Source organism: Rhinatrema bivittatum, chromosome 1, assembly GCF_901001135.1.
Source record: "Rhinatrema bivittatum chromosome 1, aRhiBiv1.1, whole genome shotgun sequence".
Classification (NCBI taxonomy): domain Eukaryota; kingdom Metazoa; phylum Chordata; class Amphibia; order Gymnophiona; family Rhinatrematidae; genus Rhinatrema; species Rhinatrema bivittatum.
In genome coordinates this window covers 827,833,982-827,853,465 of record NC_042615.1, presented here as the reverse complement: position 1 = coordinate 827,853,465, position 19,484 = coordinate 827,833,982, and the positions used below count along the sequence as shown (strand labels likewise).

The window sequence follows — 19,484 nt, the reverse complement described above, 5'->3', positions numbered from 1 at the left end:
CTCTGTGCAGATTGTCCACATGTTTCTGTTAAAGGTAGTAACTAATGCTCTGTGCAGATTACCAACATGTTTCTGTTAAAGGTAAAAACTAATGCCCTGTGCAGATTACCCACATCTTTCTGTTAAAGGTAGTAACTAATGTTCTGTGCAGATTGCCCACATGTTTCTGTTAAAGGTAGTAACTAATGCTCTGTGCAGATTGCCCACATGTTTCTGTTAAAGGTAGTAACTAATGCTCTGTGCAGATTGCCCTCATGTTTCTGTTAAAGGTAGTAACTAATGCTCTGTGCAGATTGCTCACATGTTTCTGTTAAAAGTAGTAACTAATGCTCTGTGCAGATTGCCCACATGTTTCTGTTAAAGGTAGTAACTAATGCTCTGTGCAGATTGCCCACATGTTTCTGTTAAAGGTAGTAACTAATGATCTGTGCAGATTGCGCTCAGGTTTCTGTTAAAGGTAGTAACTAATGCTCTGTGCGGGTGTCCCCCATTTTAATGTGAAGGGAAGTAACCACTGCCCTGTGCGGGTTTCTCCCATGTTAATGTGAAGGGAAGTAACCGCTGCTCTGTGCAGTTTTCCCCCATTTTAATGTGAAGGGAAGTAACTGCTGCTCTGTGCGTGTTTCCCCCATGTTAATGTGAAGGGAAGTAACTGCTGCTTTGTGCGGGTTTCCCCCATGTTAATGTGAAGGGAAGTAACTGCTGCTCTGTGCAGGTTTCCCCCATGTTAATGTGAAGGGAAGTAACTGCTGCTCTGTGCAGGTTTCCCCCATGTTAATGTGAAGGGAAGTAACTGCTGCTCTGTGCAAGTTTCCCCCATGTTAATGTGAAGGGAAGTAACTGCTGCTCTGTGCAGGTTTCCCCCATGTTAATGTGAAGGGAAGTAACTGCTGCTTTGTGCAGGTTTCCCCCATGTTAATGTGAAGGGTATTTACTGCTGCTCTGTGGAGATTACCCCCATTTTAGGGTTATTACATTCTGTTCTGTACAATTTAACCTATGTTACTGTTAAGGGAAGTTACTGCCACTCCCCACATTTTACCTGAATTTTACTGTTAAGGACAGTAACTGCCACTCCTTGCAGTAACATTCAGAGATACAAAGCTGGTGCAGGTTTGAGAGTGAGAGGTTTTATGATCATCTGTCCAAAATGGTAGAAAATCAGAGCTGAAAAATCTAAAAAGGGCAGACTAGAAGGGGATTGGGACAGTGACTCGAACTTTCTCTTATTTACTCTTTCCCCACAGAAATATTGGTAATGAATGTAAGCTTTTAAAATTATTAAAATCAGGATTTTTATTTATTTATTTATTTATTTATTAACTTTTATTTACCGACATTCGTGAAGCACATCATGCCGGTTTACAAAGAAAGATGAGATACAGCAAAACACTATAGCAAAATACAGCAAAATACAGCAAAACAATATAGCAGTATAACAAAATAACTTTATAAACAATGTAATATAATATTACTAATCAAAAGAATAAAAGACAAAACTGAACAAAATAAAACAGTAAACGGCATTACAAAGGAACCAATGGTTCAGAAGATTTAAGGGGGAGGAAGGGGGAGAGGAGGGGGAGGCCGAGGGGTGGGAGGGCGGGGGTGGGTTTAAGAGGGGAGTGGGAAAGGGGGGAAGAGGAGGGGGAGGGGCCATTTTTCAATCAGATTGCCCACAGACAAGAGTCAATAGAAAAAGAGTTTAGAAAAAGTAATTTTCTGAGACAGTAACAGAAATGTAAACCTCAGAACAATTGATGTGAATAATTATCAGGATCTAAAGCTTAGGCTTACCTCAGTAGTATTATTGTTGGGATTGTTCTAAATGAAAGAAAGAGAGCAGTGAGATTAGGAATAAATTCTCCCGGGAAGGTCACAGGATGGGAAAGTCACTTTATAGTGAGACACTAGGATGAGAATCACACTCCAGATCATCATGAGATTTTTGTCCAGTCTGAGGATTTCCTTTTCCATTAAAACCTTCCCATTTAGAGCCTCCGGGTGAGAGAGTCACAGTGGGATCTGTGTTACATTGCATGACATAATGTGATCTTCATGTAAAAGTAACGTCCCACATCAGGAGATATAGACCCAGATCTGAGGAACAGAAGTAACCACCCCCAAGATCCGCAGCAGATGCTCTCACCCTCTCCTGGTTTTCCTATCATCATCCTTGGTATCCTGGGTCCCATATTTCTGTTAAGGGCATTAACTGCTACTCTGTGCATATTAATCACATGTTTCTTTCAGGGTAGACACAGTCCCAGCATGTTACCCGATCTTTCTATTAAAGGTAGTAACTAATTCTCTGTGCAGATTGCCCACATGTTTCTGTTAAAGGTAGTAACTAATGCCCTGTGCAGATTACACACATTTTTCTGTTAAAGGTAGTAACTAATTTTCTGTGCAGATTGCCCACAGGTTTCTGTTAAAGGTAGTAACTAATGCTCTGTGCAGGTTCCCACAGGTTTCTGTTAAAGGTAGTAACTAATGCTCTGTGCAGATTGCCCACATGTTTCTGTTAAAGATAGTAAGTAATGCCCTGTGCGGGTTTCCCCCATGTTAATCTGAAGGGAAGTAACTGCTGCTCTGTGCTCGTTTCTCCCATGTTAATGTGATGGGAAGTAACTGCTGCTCTGTGTGGGATTCCCCCATGTTAATCTGAAGGGAAGTAAATGCTGCTCTGTGCTGGTTTCTCCCATGTTAATGTGAAGGGAAGTAACTGCTGCTCTGCGCACGTTTCCCCCAAGTTAATATGAAGGAAATAACTGCTGCTCTATGCGGGTTTCCCCCATATTAATGAGAAGGGAAGTAACTGCTGCTCTGTGCAGGTTTCCCCCATGTTAATGTGAAGGGAAGTAACTGCTGCTCTGTGCGGGTTTCCCCCATGTTAATGTGAAGGGAAGTAACTGCTGCTCTGTGCGTGTTTCCCCCATGTTAATGTGAAGGGAAGTAACTGCTGCTCTGTGCGTGTTTCCCCCATGTTAATGTGAAGGGAAGTAACTGCTGCTCTGTGCGTGTTTCCCCCATGTTAATGTGAAGGGAAGTAACTGCTGCTCTGTGCGTGTTTCCCCCATGTTAATGTGAAGGGAAGTAACTGCTGCTCTGTGCAGTGTTCCTCCATGTTAATGTGAAGGGAAGTAACTGCTGCTCTTTGTGGGTTTCCCCCATGTTAATGTGAAGGGAAGTAACTGCTGCTCTGTGCAGGTTTCCCCCATGTTAATGTGAAGGGAAGTAACTGCTACTCTGTGCAGGTTTCCCCCATGTTAATGTGAACGGAAGTAACTGCTGCTCTGTGCGTGTTTCCCCCACGTTAATGTGAAGGGAAGTAACTGCTGCTCTGTGCAGGATTTCCCCATGTTAATGAGAAGGGAAGTAACTGCTGCTTTGTGCAGGATTTCCCCCATGTTAATGAGAAGAGAAGTAACTGCTGCTCTGTGCAGGTTTCCCCCATGTTAATGTGAAGGGAAGTATCTGCTTCTCTGTGCAGTTTTCACCCATGTTAATGTGAAGGGAAGTATCTGCTTCTCTGTGCAGGTTTCCCCCCATGTTAATGTGAAGGGAAGTAACTGCTGCTCTGTGCGTGTTTCCCCCATGTTAATGTGAAGGGAAGTAACTGCTGCTCTGTGCAGTTTTCCCCAATGTTAATGTGAAGGGAAGTAACTGCTGCTCTGTGCAGGTTTCCCCCATGTTAATGTGAAGGGAAGTAACTGCTGCTCTGTGCGTGTTTCCCCCATGTTAATGTGAAGGGAAGTAACTGCTGCTCTGTGCGTGTTTCCCCCATGTTAATGTGAAGGGAAGTAACTGCTGCTCTGTGCGTGTTTCCCCCATGTTAATGTGAAGGGAAGTAACTGCTGCTCTGTTCGTGTGTCCCCCATGTTAATGTGAAGGGAAGTAACTGCTGCTCTGTGCGTGTTTCCCCCATGTTAATGTGAAGGGAAGTAACTGCTGCTCTGTGCAGTGTTCCTCCATGTTAATGTGAAGGGAAGTAACTGCTGCTCTGTGTGGATTTCCCCCATGTTAATGTGAGGGAAGTAACTGCTGCTCTGTGCAGGTTTCCCCCATGTTAATGTGAAGGGAAGTAACTGCTACTCTGTGCAGATTACCCCCATTTTAGGGTTATTACCTTCTGTTCTGTACAATTTAACCTATGTTGCTGTTAAGGGTAGTTACTGCCACTCCCCACATTTTACCTGCATTTTAATGATAAGGACAGTAACCGCCACTCCCTGCAGTAACATTCAGAGATACAAAGCTGGTGCAGGTTTGAGAGTGAGAAGTTTTATGATCATCTGTCCAAAATGGCAGAAAATCAGAGCTGAAAAATCTAAAAAGGGCCAGACTAGAAGGGGACTGGAACAGTGACTCGAACTTTCTCATATTTACTCTTTCCCCTCAGAAATATTGGTAATGAATGTAAGCTTTTAAAATTAGTAAAATCAGGATTTTTATTTCACAGGCCGTTTTTCAATCAGATTGCCCACAGATAAGAGTCAATAGAAAAAGAGTTTAGAAATAGTAATTTTCTGAGAGTCTAACAGCAATTTTAAAGCTCAGAACAATTGATGTGAATAATTATCAGGATCTAAAGTTTAGGCTTACCTCAGTAGCATTATTGTTGGGATTGTTCTAAATGAAAGAAAGAGAGCAGTGAGATTAGGAATAAATTCTCCCGGGAAGGTCACAGGATAGGAAAGTCACTTTATAGGGAGACACTAGGATGAGAATCACACTCCAGATCACCATGAGATTTCTGTCCAGTCTGAGGATTTGCTTTTGCATTAAACCTTCCCATTTAGAGCCTCCGGGTGAGAGAGTCACAGTGGGATCTTTGTTACAGTGCACGACATAATGGGATCTTCATGTAAATGTAACGTCCCACATCAGGAGATATAGACCCAGATCTGAGGATCAGAAGTAAAACCCCCCAAGATCCGCAGCAAATGCTCTCACCCTCTTCCTGGTTTTCCTATCTTCATCCTCGGTATTCTGGGTCCCATATTTCAGTTTAGGGCATTAACTGCTACTCTGTGTATATTACTCACATGTTTATTTCAAGGGTAGAGACTAACAGTCCTAGCATGTTACCCGATCTTTCTATTAAAGGTAGTAACTAATGCTCTGTGCAGATTGCCCACATGTTTCTGTTAAAGGTAGTAACTAATGCTCTGTGCAGATTACCAACATGTTTCTGTTAAAGGTAAAAACTAATGCCCTGTGCAGATTACCCACATCTTTCTGTTAAAGGTAGTAACTAATGTTCTGTGCAGATTGCCCACATGTTTCTGTTAAAGGTAGTAACTAATGCTCTGTGCAGATTGCCCACATGTTTTCTGTTAAAGGTAGTAACTAATGCTCTGTGCAGATTGCCCTCATGTTTCTGTTAAAGGTAGTAACTAATGCTCTGTGCAGATTGCTCACATGTTTCTGTTAAAAGTAGTAACTAATGCTCTGTGCAGATTGCCCACATGTTTCTGTTAAAGGTAGTAACTAATGCTCTGTGCAGATTGCCCACATGTTTCTGTTAAAGGTAGTAACTAATGCTCTGTGCAGATTGCCCTCATGTTTCTGTTAAAGGTAGTAACTAATGCTCTGTGCGGGTGTCCCCCATTTTAATGTGAAGGGAAGTAACCACTGCCCTGTGCGGGTTTCTCCCATGTTAATGTGAAGGGAAGTAACCGCTGCTCTGTGCAGTTTTCCCCCATTTTAATGTGAAGGGAAGTAACTGCTGCTCTGTGCGTGTTTCCCCCATGTTAATGTGAAGGGAAGTAACTGCTGCTCTGTGCGTGTTTCCCCCATGTTAATGTGAAGGGAAGTAACTGCTGCTCTGTGCGTGTTTCCCCCATGTTAATGTGAAGGGAAGTAACTGCTGCTCTGTGCGTGTTTCCCCCATGTTAATGTGAAGGGAAGTAACTGCTGCTCTGTGCGTGTTTCCCCCATGTTAATGTGAAGGGAAGTAACTGCTTGCTCTGTGCGTGTTTCCCCCATGTTAATGTGAAGGGAAGTAACTGCTGCTCTGTGCGTGTTTCCCCCATGTTAATGTGAAGGGAAGTAACTGCTGCTCTGTGCAGTGTTCCTCCATGTTAATGTGAAGGGAAGTAACTGCTGCTCTGTGCGTGTTTCCCCCATGTTAATGTGAAGGGAAGTAACTGCTGCTCTGTGCGTGTTTCCCCCATGTTAATGTGAAGGGAAGTAACTGCTGCTCTGTGCAGTGTTCCTCCACGTTAATGTGAAGGGAAGTAACTGCTGCTCTGTGTGGGTTTCCCCCATGTTAATGTGAAGGGAAGTAACTGCTGCTCTGTGCAGGTTTCCCCCATGTTAATGTGAAGGGAAGTAACTGCTACTCTGTGCAGGTTTCCCCCATGTTAATGTGAAGGGAAGTAACTGCTGCTCTGTGCGTGTTTCCCCCACGTTAATGTGAAGGGAAGTAACTGCTGCTCTGTGCAGGATTTCCCCCATGTTAATGTGAAGGGAAGTAACTGCTGCTCTGTGCAGGATTTCCCCCATGTTAATGAGAAGAGAAGTAACTGCTGCTCTGTGCAGGTTTCCCCCATGTTAATGTGAAGGGAAGTATCTGCTTCTCTGTGCAGTTTTCACCCATGTTAATGTGAAGGGAAGTATCTGCTTCTCTGTGCAGGTTTCCCCCATGTTAATGTGAAGGGAAGTAACTGCTGCTCTGTGCGTGTTTCCCCCATGTTAATGTGAAGGGAAGTAACTGCTGCTCTGTGCAGTTTTCCCCAATGTTAATGTGAAGGGAAGTAACTGCTGCTCTGTGCAGGTTTCCCCCATGTTAATCTGAAGGGAAGTAACTGCTGCTCTATGCGTGTTTCCCCCATGTTAATGTGAAGGGAAGTAACTGCTGCTCTGTGCGTGTTTCCCCCATGTTAATGTGAAGGGAAGTAACTGCTGCTCTGTGCGTGTTTCCCCCATGTTAATGTGAAGGGAAGTAACTGCTGCTCTGTGCGTGTTTCCCCCATGTTAATGTGAAGGGAAGTAACTGCTGCTCTGTGCAGGTTTCCCCCATGTTAATGTGAAGGGAAGTAACTGCTGCTCTGTGCAGGTTTCCCCCATGTTAATGTGAAGGGAAGTAACTGCTGCTCTGTGCGTGTTTCCCCCATGTTGATGTGAAGGGAAGTAACTGCTGCTCTGTGCGTGTTTCCCCCATGTTAATGTGAAGGGAAGTAACTGCTGCTCTGTGCGTGTTTCCCCCATGTTAATGTGAAGGGAAGTAACTGCTGCTCTGTGCGTGTTTCCCCCATGTTAATGTGAAGGGAAGTAACTGCTGCTCTGTGCGTGTTTCCCCCATGTTAATGTGAAGGGAAGTAACTGCTGCTCTGTGCGTGTTTCCCCCATGTTAATGTGAAGGGAAGTAACTGCTGCTCTGTGCAGTGTTCCTCCATGTTAATGTGAAGGGAAGTAAGTGCTGCTCTGTGTGGGTTTCCCCCATGTTAATGTGAAGGGAAGTAACTGCTGCTCTGTGCAGGTTTCCCCCATGTTAATGTGAAGGGAAGTAACTGCTACTCTGTGCAGATTACCCCCATTTTAGGGTTATTACCTTCTGTTCTGTACAATTTAACCTATGTTACTGTTAAGGGTAGTTACTGCCACTCCCCACATTTTACCTGCATTTTAATGATAAGGACAGTAACCGCCACTCCCTGCAGTAACATTCAGAGATACAAAGCTGGTGCAGGTTTGAGAGTGAGAAGTTTTATGATCATCTGTCCAAAATGGCAGAAAATCAGAGCTGAAAAATCTAAAAAGGGCAGACTAGAAGGGGACTGGAACAGTGACTCGAACTTTCTCTTATTTACTCTTTCCCCTCAGAAATATTGGTAATGAATGTAAGCTTTTAAAATTAGTAAAATCAGGATTTTTATTTCACAGGCCGTTTTTCAATCAGATTGCCCACAGATAAGAGTCAATAGAAAAAGAGTTTAGAAATAGTAATTTTCTGAGAGTCTAACAGCAATTTAAAGCTCAGAACAATTGATGTGAATAATTATCAGGATCTAAAGTTTAGGCTTACCTCAGTAGTATTATTGTTGGGATTGTTCTAAATGAAAGAAAGAGAGCAGTGAGATTAGGAATAAATTCTCCCGGGAAGGTCACAGGATAGGAAAGTCACTTTATAGGGAGACACTAGGATGAGAATCACACTCCAGATCACCATGAGATTTCTGTCCAGTCTGAGGATTTGCTTTTGCATTAAAACCTTCCCATTTAGAGCCTCCGGGTGAGAGAGTCACAGTGGGATCTTTGTTACAGTGCACGACATAATGGGATCTTCATGTAAATGTAACGTCCCACATCAGGAGATATAGACCCAGATCTGAGGATCAGAAGTAAAACCCCCCAAGATCCGCAGCAAATGCTCTCACCCTCTCCTGGTTTTCCTATCTTCATCCTCGGTATTCTGGGTCCCATATTTCAGTTTAGGGCATTAACTGCTACTCTGTGTATATTACTCACATGTTTATTTCAAGGGTAGAGACTAACAGTCCTAGCATGTTACCCGATCTTTCTATTAAAGGTAGTAACTAATGCTCTGTGCAGATTGCCCACATGTTTCTGTTAAAGGTAGTAATTAATGCTCTGTGCAGATTGTCCACATGTTTCTGTTAAAGGTAGTAACTAATGCTCTGTGCAGATTGCCCACATGTTTCTGTTAAAGGTAGTAATTAATGCTCTGTGCAGATTGTCCACATGTTTCTGTTAAAGGTAGTAACTAATGCTCTGTGCAGATTACCAACATGTTTCTGTTAAAGGTAAAAACTAATGCCCTGTGCAGATTACCCACATCTTTCTGTTAAAGGTAGTAACTAATGTTCTGTGCAGATTGCCCACATGTTTCTGTTAAAGGTAGTAACTAATGCTCTGTGCAGATTGCCCACATGTTTCTGTTAAAGGTAGTAACTAATGCTCTGTGCAGATTGCCCTCATGTTTCTGTTAAAGGTAGTAACTAATGCTCTGTGCAGATTGCTCACATGTTTCTGTTAAAAGTAGTAACTAATGCTCTGTGCATATTGCCCACATGTTTCTGTTAAAGGTAGTAACTAATGCTCTGTGCAGATTGCCCACATGTTTCTGTTAAAGGTAGTAACTAATGATCTGTGCAGATTGCGCTCAGGTTTCTGTTAAAGGTAGTAACTAATGCTCTGTGCGGGTGTCCCCCCATTTTAATGTGAAGGGAAGTAACCACTGCCCTGTGCGGGTTTCTCCCATGTTAATGTGAAGGGAAGTAACCGCTGCTCTGTGCAGTTTTCCCCCATTTTAATGTGAAGGAAAGTGACTGCTGCTTTGTACAGGTTTCCCCCATGTTAATGTGAAGGGAAGTAACCGCTGCTCTGTGCAGTTTTCCCCCATTTTAATTTGAAGGGAAGTAACTGCTGCTCTGTGCAGGTTTCCCCCATGTTAATGTGAAGGGAAGTAACTGCTGCTCTGGCCATTTTTCAGATTGCCCACAGACAAGTGTCAATAGAAAAAGAGTTTAGAAAAAGTAATTTTCTGAGACAGAAACAGAAATGTAAACCTCAGAACAATTGATGTGAATAATTATCTGGATCTAAAGCTTAGGCTTACCTCAGTAGTATTATTGTTGGGATTGTTCTAAATGAAAGAAAGAGAGCAGTGAGATTAGGAATACATTCTCCCGGGAAGGTCACAGGATGGGAAAGTCACTTTATAGTGAGACACTAGGATGAGAATCACACTCCAGATCATCATGAGATTTTTGTCCAGTCTGAGGATTTCCTTTTCCATTAAAACCTTCCCATTTAGAGCCTCCGGGTGAGAGAGTCACAGTGGGATCTGTGTTACATTGTATGACATAATGTGATCTTCATGTAAAAGTAACGTCCCACATCAGGAGATATAGACCCAGATCTGAGGAACAGAAGTAACCACCCCCAAGATCCGCAGCAGATGCTCTCACCCTCTCCTGGTTTTCCTATCATCATCCTTGGTATCCTGGGACCCATATTTCTGCTAAGGGCATTAACTGCTACTCTGTGCATATTAATCACATGTTTCTTTCAGGGTAGACACAGTCCCAGCATGTTACCCGATCTTTCTATTAAAGGTAGTAACTAATTCTCTGTGCAGATTGCCCACATGTTTCTGTTAAAGGTAGTAAATAATGCTCTGTGCAGATTGCCCACGTTTCTGTTAAAGGTAGTAACTAATGCCCTGTGCAGATTACTCACATCTTTCTGTTAAAGGTAGTAACTAATGCTCTGTGCAGATTGCCCACATGTTTCTGTTAAAGGTAGTAACTAATGCTCTTCGCAGATTGCCCACATGTTTCTGTTAAAGGTAGTAACTAATGCCCTGTGCAGATTACCCACATTTTTCTGTTAAAGGTAGTAACTAATGCTCTGTGCAGATTGCCCACATGTTTCTGTTAAAGGTAGTAACTAATTTTCTGTGCAGATTGCCCACAGGTTTCTGTTAAAGGTAGTAACTAATGCTCTGTGCAGGTTCCCACAGGTTTCTGTTAAAGGTAGTAACTAATGCTTTGTGCAGATTGCCCACATGTTTCTGTTAAAGGTAGTAAGTAATGACCTGTGCGGGTTTCCCCCATGTTAATCTGAAGGGAAGTAACTGCTGCTCTGTGCTCGTTTCTCCCATGTTAATGTGAAGGGAAGTAACTGCTGCTCTGTGTGGGATTCCCCCATGTTAATCTGAAGGGAAGTAACTGCTGCTCTGTGCTCGTTTCTCCCATGTTAATGTGAAGGGAAGTAACTGCTGCTCTGCGCACGTTTCCCCCAAGTTAATATGAAGGAAATAACTGCTGCTCTATACGGGTTTCCCCCATATTAATGAGAAGGGAAGTAACTGCTGCTCTGTGTGGGATTCCCCCATGTTAATGTGAAGAGAAGTAACTGCTGCTCTGTGTGGGATTCCCCCATGTTAATGAGTAGAGAAGTAACTGCTGCTCTGTTCAGGTTTCCCCCATGTTAATGTGAAGGGAAGTAATTGCTTCTCTGTGCAGTTTTCCCCAATGTTAATGTGAAGGGACGTAACTGCTGCTCTGTGCATGTTTCCCCCATGTTAATGTGAAGGGAAGTAACTGCTACTCTGTGCAGATTACCCCCATTTTAGGGTTATTACCTTCTGTTCTGTACAATTTAACCTATGTTGCTGTTAAGGGTAGTTACTGCCACTGCCCACATTTTACCTGCATTTTAATGATAAGGACAGTAACCGCCACTCCCTGCAGTAACATTCAGAGATACAAAGCTGGTGCAGGTTTGAGAGTGAGAAGTTTTATGATCATCTGTCCAAAATGGCAGAAAATCAGAGCTGAAAAATCTAAAAAGGGCAGACTAGAAGGGGACTGGAACAGTGACTCGAACTTTCTCTTATTTACTCTTTCCCCTCAGAAATATTGGTAATGAATGTAAGCTTTTAAAATTAGTAAAATCAGGATTTTTATTTCACAGGCCGTTTTTCAATCAGATTGCCCACAGATAAGAGTCAATAGAAAAAGAGTTTAGAAATAGTAATTTTCTGAGAGTCTAACAGCAATTTAAAGCTCAGAACAATTGATGTGAATAATTATCAGGATCTAAAGTTTAGGCTTACCTCAGTAGTATTATTGTTGGGATTGTTCTAAATGAAAGAAAGAGAGCAGTGAGATTAGGAATAAATTCTCCCGGGAAGGTCACAGGATAGGAAAGTCACTTTATAGGGAGACACTAGGATGAGAATCACACTCCAGATCACCATGAGATTTCTGTCCAGTCTGAGGATTTGCTTTTGCATTAAAACCTTCCCATTTAGAGCCTCCGGGTGAGAGAGTCACAGTGGGATCTTTGTTACAGTGCACGACATAATGGGATCTTCATGTAAATGTAACGTCCCACATCAGGAGATATAGACCCAGATCTGAGGATCAGAAGTAAAACCCCCCAAGATCCGCAGCAAATGCTCTCACCCTCTCCTGGTTTTCCTATCTTCATCCTCGGTATTCTGGGTCCCATATTTCAGTTTAGGGCATTAACTGCTACTCTGTGTATATTACTCACATGTTTATTTCAAGGGTAGAGACTAACAGTCCTAGCATGTTACCCGATCTTCTATTAAAGTTAGTAACTAATGATCTGTGCAGATTGCCCACATGTTTCTGTTAAAGGTAGTAATTAATGCTCTGTGCAGATTGTCCACATGTTTCTGTTAAAGGTAGTAACTAAAGCTCTGTGCAGATTACCAACATGTTTCTGTTAAAGGTAAAAACTAATGCCCTGTGCAGATTACCCACATCTTTCTGTTAAAGGTAGTAACTAATGCTCTGTGCAGATTGCCCACATGTTTCTGTTAAAGGTAGTAACTAATGCTCTGTGCAGATTGCCCACATGTTTCTGTTAAAGGTAGTAACTAATGCTCTGTGCAGATTGCTCACATGTTTCTGTTAAAAGTAGTAACTAATGCTCTGTGCAGATTGCCCACATGTTTCTGTTAAAGGTAGTAACTAATGCTCTGTGCAGATTGCCCACATGTTTCTGTTAAAGGTAGTAACTAATGATCTGTGCAGATTGCGCTCAGGTTTCTGTTAAAGGTAGTAACTAATGCTCTGTGCGGGTGTCCCCCATTTTAATGTGAAGGGAAGTAACCACTGCCCTGTGCGGGTTTCTCCCATGTTAATGTGAAGGGAAGTAACCGCTGCTCTGTGCAGTTTTCCCCCATTTTAATGTGAAGGGAAGTAACTGCTGCTCTGTGCGGGTTTCCCCCATGTTAATGTGAAGGGAAGTAACTGCTGCTCTGTGCGTGTTTCCCCCATGTTAATGTGAAGGGAAGTAACTGCTGCTCTGTGCAGTGTTCCTCCATGTTAATGTGAAGGGAAGTAACTGCTGCTCTGTGCGTGTTTCCCCCATGTTAATGTGAAGGAAGTAACTGCTGCTCTGTGCGGGTTTCCCCCATGTTAATGTGAAGGGAAGTAACTGCTGCTCTGTGCGTGTTTCCCCCATGTTAATGTGAAGGGAAGTAACTGCTGCTCTGTGCGTGTTTCCCCCATGTTAATGTGAAGGGAAGTAACTGCTGCTCTGTGCGTGTTTCCCCCATGTTAATGTGAAGGGAAGTAACTGCTGCTCTGTGCAGTGTTCCTCCATGTTAATGTGAAGGGAAGTAACTGCTGCTCTGTGCGTGTTTCCCCCATGTTAATGTGAAGGGAAGTAACTGCTGCTCTGTGCGTGTTTCCCCCATGTTAATGTGAAGGGAAGTAACTGCTGCTCTGTGCAGTGTTCCTCCATGTTAATGTGAAGGGAAGTAACTGCTGCTCTGTGTGGGTTTCCCCCATGTTAATGTGAAGGGAAGTAACTGCTGCTCTGTGCAGGTTTCCCCCATGTTAATGTGAAGGGAAGTAACTGCTACTCTGTGCAGGTTTCCCCCATGTTAATGTGAAGGGAAGTAACTGCTGCTCTGTGCGGGTTTCCCCCACGTTAATGTGAAGGAAGTAACTGCTGCTCTGTGCAGGATTTCCCCCATGTTAATGTGAAGGGAAGTAACTGCTGCTCTGTGCAGGATTTCCCCCATGTTAATGAGAAGAGAAGTAACTGCTGCTCTGTGCAGGTTTCCCCCATGTTAATGTGAAGGGAAGTATCTGCTTCTCTGTGCAGTTTTCACCCATGTTAATGTGAAGGGAAGTATCTGCTTCTCTGTGCAGGTTTCCCCCATGTTAATGTGAAGGGAAGTAACTGCTGCTCTGTGCGTGTTTCCCCCATGTTAATGTGAAGGGAAGTAACTGCTGCTCTGTGCAGTTTTCCCCAATGTTAATGTGAAGGGAAGTAACTGCTGCTCTGTGCAGGTTTCCCCCATGTTAATGTGAAGGGAAGTAACTGCTGCTCTATGCGTGTTTCCCCCATGTTAATGTGAAGGGAAGTAACTGCTGCTCTGTGCGTGTTTCCCCCATGTTAATGTGAAGGGAAGTAACTGCTGCTCTGTGCGTGTTTCCCCCATGTTAATGTGAAGGGAAGTAACTGCTGCTCTGTGCGTGTTTCCCCCATGTTAATGTGAAGGGAAGTAACTGCTGCTCTGTGCAGTTTTCCCCAATGTTAATGTGAAGGGAAGTAACTGCTGCTCTGTGCAGGTTTCCCCCATGTTAATGTGAAGGGAAGTAACTGCTGCTCTGTGCGTGTTTCCCCCATGTTGATGTGAAGGGAAGTAACTGCTGCTCTGTGCGTGTTTCCCCCATGTTAATGTGAAGGGAAGTAACTGCTGCTCTGTGCGTGTTTCCCCCATGTTAATGTGAAGGGAAGTAACTGCTGCTCTGTGCGTGTTTCCCCCATGTTAATGTGAAGGGAAGTAACTGCTGCTCTGTGCGGGTTTCCCCCATGTTAATGTGAAGGGAAGTAACTGCTGCTCTGTGCGTGTTTCCCCCATGTTAATGTGAAGGGAAGTAACTGCTGCTCTGTGCAGTGTTCCTCCATGTTAATGTGAAGGGAAGTAAGTGCTGCTCTGTGTGGGTTTCCCCCATGTTAATGTGAAGGGAAGTAACTGCTGCTCTGTGCAGGTTTCCCCCATGTTAATGTGAAGGGAAGTAACTGCTACTCTGTGCAGATTACCCCCATTTTAGGGTTATTACCTTCTGTTCTGTACAATTTAACCTATGTTACTGTTAAGGGTAGTTACTGCCACTCCCCACATTTTACCTGCATTTTAATGATAAGGACAGTAACCGCCACTCCCTGCAGTAACATTCAGAGATACAAAGCTGGTGCAGGTTTGAGAGTGAGAAGTTTTATGATCATCTGTCCAAAATGGCAGAAAATCAGAGCTGAAAAATCTAAAAAGGGCAGACTAGAAGGGGACTGGAACAGTGACTCGAACTTTCTCTTATTTACTCTTTCCCCTCAGAAATATTGGTAATGAATGTAAGCTTTTAAAATTAGTAAAATCAGGATTTTTATTTCACAGGCCGTTTTTCAATCAGATTGCCCACAGATAAGAGTCAATAGAAAAAGAGTTTAGAAATAGTAATTTTCTGAGAGTCTAACAGCAATTTAAAGCTCAGAACAATTGATGTGAATAATTATCAGGATCTAAAGTTTAGGCTTACCTCAGTAGTATTATTGTTGGGATTGTTCTAAATGAAAGAAAGAGAGCAGTGAGATTAGGAATAAATTCTCCCGGGAAGGTCACAGGATAGGAAAGTCACTTTATAGGGAGACACTAGGATGAGAATCACACTCCAGATCACCATGAGATTTCTGTCCAGTCTGAGGATTTGCTTTTGCATTAAAACCTTCCCATTTAGAGCCTCCGGGTGAGAGAGTCACAGTGGGATCTTTGTTACAGTGCACGACATAATGGGATCTTCATGTAAATGTAACGTCCCACATCAGGAGATATAGACCCAGATCTGAGGATCAGAAGTAAAACCCCCCAAGATCCGCAGCAAATGCTCTCACCCTCTCCTGGTTTTCCTATCTTCATCCTCGGTATTCTGGGTCCCATATTTCAGTTTAGGGCATTAACTGCTACTCTGTGTATATTACTCACATGTTTATTTCAAGGGTAGAGACTAACAGTCCTAGCATGTTACCCGATCTTTCTATTAAAGGTAGTAACTAATGCTCTGTGCAGATTGCCCACATGTTTCTGTTAAAGGTAGTAATTAATGCTCTGTGCAGATTGTCCACATGTTTCTGTTAAAGGTAGTAACTAATGCTCTGTGCAGATTACCAACATGTTTCTGTTAAAGGTAAAAACTAATGCCCTGTGCAGATTACCCACATCTTTCTGTTAAAGGTAGTAACTAATGTTCTGTGCAGATTGCCCACATGTTTCTGTTAAAGGTAGTAACTAATGCTCTGTGCAGATTGCCCACATGTTTCTGTTAAAGGTAGTAACTAATGCTCTGTGCAGATTGCCCTCATGTTTCTGTTAAAGGTAGTAACTAATGCTCTGTGCAGATTGCTCACATGTTTCTGTTAAAAGTAGTAACTAATGCTCTGTGCAGATTGCCCACATGTTTCTGTTAAAGGTAGTAACTAATGCTCTGTGCAGATTGCCCACATGTTCTGTTAAAGGTAGTAACTAATGATCTGTGCAGATTGCGCTCAGGTTTCTGTTAAAGGTAGTAACTAATGCTCTGTGCGGGTGTCCCCCATTTTAATGTGAAGGGAAGTAACCACTGCCCTGTGCGGGTTTCTCCATGTTAATGTGAAGGGAAGTAACCGCTGCTCTGTGCAGTTTTCCCCCATTTTAATGTGAAGGAAAGTAACTGCTGCTTTGTACAGGTTTCCCCCATGTTAATGTGAAGGGAAGTAACCGCTGCTCTGTGCAGTTTTCCCCCATTTTAATTTGAAGGGAAGTAACTGCTGCTCTGTGCAGGTTTCCCCCATGTTAATGTGAAGGGAAGTAACTGCTGCTCTGGCCATTTTTCAGATTGCCCACAGACAAGTGTCAATAGAAAAAGAGTTTAGAAAAAGTAATTTTCTGAGACAGAAACAGAAATGTAAACCTCAGAACAATTGATGTGAATAATTATCTGGATCTAAAGCTTAGGCTTACCTCAGTAGTATTATTGTTGGGATTGTTCTAAATGAAAGAAAGAGAGCAGTGAGATTAGGAATACATTCTCCCGGGAAGGTCACAGGATGGGAAAGTCACTTTATAGTGAGACACTAGGATGAGAATCACACTCCAGATCATCATGAGATTTTTGTCCAGTCTGAGGATTTCCTTTTCCATTAAAACCTTCCCATTTAGAGCCTCCGGGTGAGAGAGTCACAGTGGGATCTGTGTTACATTGTATGACATAATGTGATCTTCATGTAAAAGTAACGTCCCACATCAGGAGATATAGACCCAGATCTGAGGAACAGAAGTAACCACCCCCAAGATCCGCAGCAGATGCTCTCACCCTCTCCTGGTTTTCCTATCATCATCCTTGGTATCCTGGGACCCATATTTTTGCTAAGGGCATTAACTGCTACTCTGTGCATATTAATCACATGTTTCTTTCAGGGTAGACACAGTCCCAGCATGTTACCCGATCTTTCTATTAAAGGTAGTAACTAATTCTCTGTGCAGATTGCCCACATGTTTCTGTTAAAGGTAGTAAAGAATGCTCTGTGCAGATTGCCCACGTTTCTGTTAAAGGTAGTAACTAATGCCCTGTGCAGATTACTCACATCTTTCTGTTAAAGGTAGTAACTAATGCTCTGTGCAGATTGCCCACATGTTTCTGTTAAAGGTAGTAACTAATGCTCTTCGCAGATTGCCCACATGTTTCTGTTAAAGGTAGTAACTAATGCCCTGTGCAGATTACCCACATTTTTCTGTTAAAGGTAGTAACTAATGCTCTGTGCAGATTGCCCACATGTTTCTGTTAAAGGTAGTAACTAATTTTCTGTGCAGATTGCCCACAGGTTTCTGTTAAAGGTAGTAACTAATGCTCTGTGCAGGTTCCCACAGGTTTCTGTTAAAGGTAGTAACTAATGCTCTGTGCAGATTGCCCACATGTTTCTGTTAAAGGTAGTAAGTAATGCCCTGTGCGGGTTTCCCCCATGTTAATCTGAAGGGAAGTAACTGCTGCTCTGTGCTCGTTTCTCCCATGTTAATGTGAAGGGAAGTAACTGCTGCTCTGTGTGGGATTCCCCCATGTTAATCTGAAGGGAAGTAACTGCTGCTCTGTGCTCGTTTCTCCCATGTTAATGTGAAGGGAAGTAACTGCTGCTCTGCGCACGTTTCCCCCAAGTTAATATGAAGGAAATAACTGCTGCTCTATACGGGTTTCCCCCATATTAATGAGAAGGGAAGTAACTGCTGCTCTGTGTGGGATTCCCCCATGTTAATGTGAAGAGAAGTAACTGCTGCTCTGTGTGGGATTCCCCCATGTTAATGAGTAGAGAAGTAACTGCTGCTCTGTTCAGGTTTCCCCCATGTTAATGTGAAGGGAAGTAATTGCTTCTCTGTGCAGTTTTCCCCAATGTTAATGTGAAGGGACGTAACTGCTGCTCTGTGCATGTTTCCCCCATGTTAATGTGAAGGGAAGTAACTGCTACTCTGTGCAGATTACCCCCATTTAGGGTTATTACCTTCTGTTCTGTACAATTTAACCTATGTTGCTGTTAAGGGTAGTTACTGCCACTGCCCACATTTTACCTGCATTTTAATGATAAGGACAGTAACCGCCACTCCCTGCAGTAACATTCAGAGATACAAAGCTGGTGCAGGTTTGAGAGTGAGAAGTTTTATGATCATCTGTCCAAAATGGCAGAAAATCAGAGCTGAAAAATCTAAAAAGGGCAGACTAGAAGGGGACTGGAACAGTGACTCGAACTTTCTCTTATTTACTCTTTCCCCTCAGAAATATTGGTAATGAATGTAAGCTTTTAAAATTAGTAAAATCAGGATTTTTATTTCACAGGCCGTTTTTCAATCAGATTGCCCACAGATAAGAGTCAATAGAAAAAGAGTTTAGAAATAGTAATTTTCTGAGAGTCTAACAGCAATTTAAAGCTCAGAACAATTGATGTGAATAATTATCAGGATCTAAAGTTTAGGCTTACCTCAGTAGTATTATTGTTGGGATTGTTCTAAATGAAAGAAAGAGAGCAGTGAGATTAGGAATAAATTCTCCCGGGAAGGTCACAGGATAGGAAAGTCACTTTATAGGGAGACACTAGGATGAGAATCACACTCCAGATCACCATGAGATTTCTGTCCAGTCTGAGGATTTGCTTTTGCATTAAAACCTTCCCATTTAGAGCCTCCGGGTGAGAGAGTCACAGTGGGATCTTTGTTACAGTGCACGACATAATGGGATCTTCATGTAAATGTAACGTCCCACATCAGGAGATATAGACCCAGATCTGAGGATCAGAAGTAAAACCCCCCAAGATCCGCAGCAAATGCTCTCACCCTCTCCTGGTTTTCCTATCTTCATCCTCGGTATTCTGGGTCCCATATTTCAGTTTAGGGCATTAACTGCTACTCTGTGTATATTACTCACATGTTTATTTCAAGGGTAGAGACTAACAGTCCTAGCATGTTACCCGATCTTTCTATTAAAGTTAGTAACTAATGATCTGTGCAGATTGCCCACATGTTTCTGTTAAAGGTAGTAATTAATGCTCTGTGCAGATTGTCCACATGTTTCTGTTAAAGGTAGTAACTAAAGCTCTGTGCAGATTACCAACATGTTTCTGTTAAAGGTAAAAACTAATGCCCTGTGCAGATTACCCACATCTTTCTGTTAAAGGTAGTAACTAATGCTCTGTGCAGATTGCCCACATGTTTCTGTTAAAGGTAGTAACTAATGCTCTGTGCAGATTGCCCTCATGTTTCTGTTAAAGGTAGTAACTAATGCTCTGTGCAGATTGCTCACATGTTTCTGTTAAAAGTAGTAACTAATGCTCTGTGCAGATTGCCCACATGTTTCTGTTAAAGGTAGTAACTAATGCTCTGTGCAGATTGCCCACATGTTTCTGTTAAAGGTAGTAACTAATGATCTGTGCAGATTGCGCTCAGGTTT

At 42.7% G+C, this 19,484-nt stretch overlaps 1 protein-coding gene across 50 annotated transcripts in view; it reads right to left on the bottom strand.

Moving 5' to 3' along the window:
* The window catches only part of LOC115079149 (GATA zinc finger domain-containing protein 14-like), a 437,489-nt gene that overhangs the window by 98,608 nt on the left and 319,397 nt on the right, over positions 1-19,484 (bottom strand). For 47 of the 50 annotated variants that reach the window (XM_029582467.1, XM_029582591.1, XM_029582583.1 and 44 more), the window contains 8 exons: positions 18,520-18,546; positions 16,517-16,543; positions 15,060-15,086; positions 11,591-11,617; positions 9,587-9,613; positions 8,033-8,059; positions 4,606-4,632; positions 1,798-1,824 (listed from right to left, as the gene is read on the bottom strand). In XM_029582467.1, coding sequence (XP_029438327.1) covers positions 1,798-1,824; positions 4,606-4,632; positions 8,033-8,059; positions 9,587-9,613; positions 11,591-11,617; positions 15,060-15,086; positions 16,517-16,543; positions 18,520-18,546 — 216 coding nt within the window. The remainder of the gene's footprint in view (positions 1-1,797; positions 1,825-4,605; positions 4,633-8,032; positions 8,060-9,586; positions 9,614-11,590; positions 11,618-15,059; positions 15,087-16,516; positions 16,544-18,519; positions 18,547-19,484) is intronic. The other 3 variants (XM_029582417.1, XM_029582485.1, XM_029582692.1) reach the window with 1 other exon arrangement.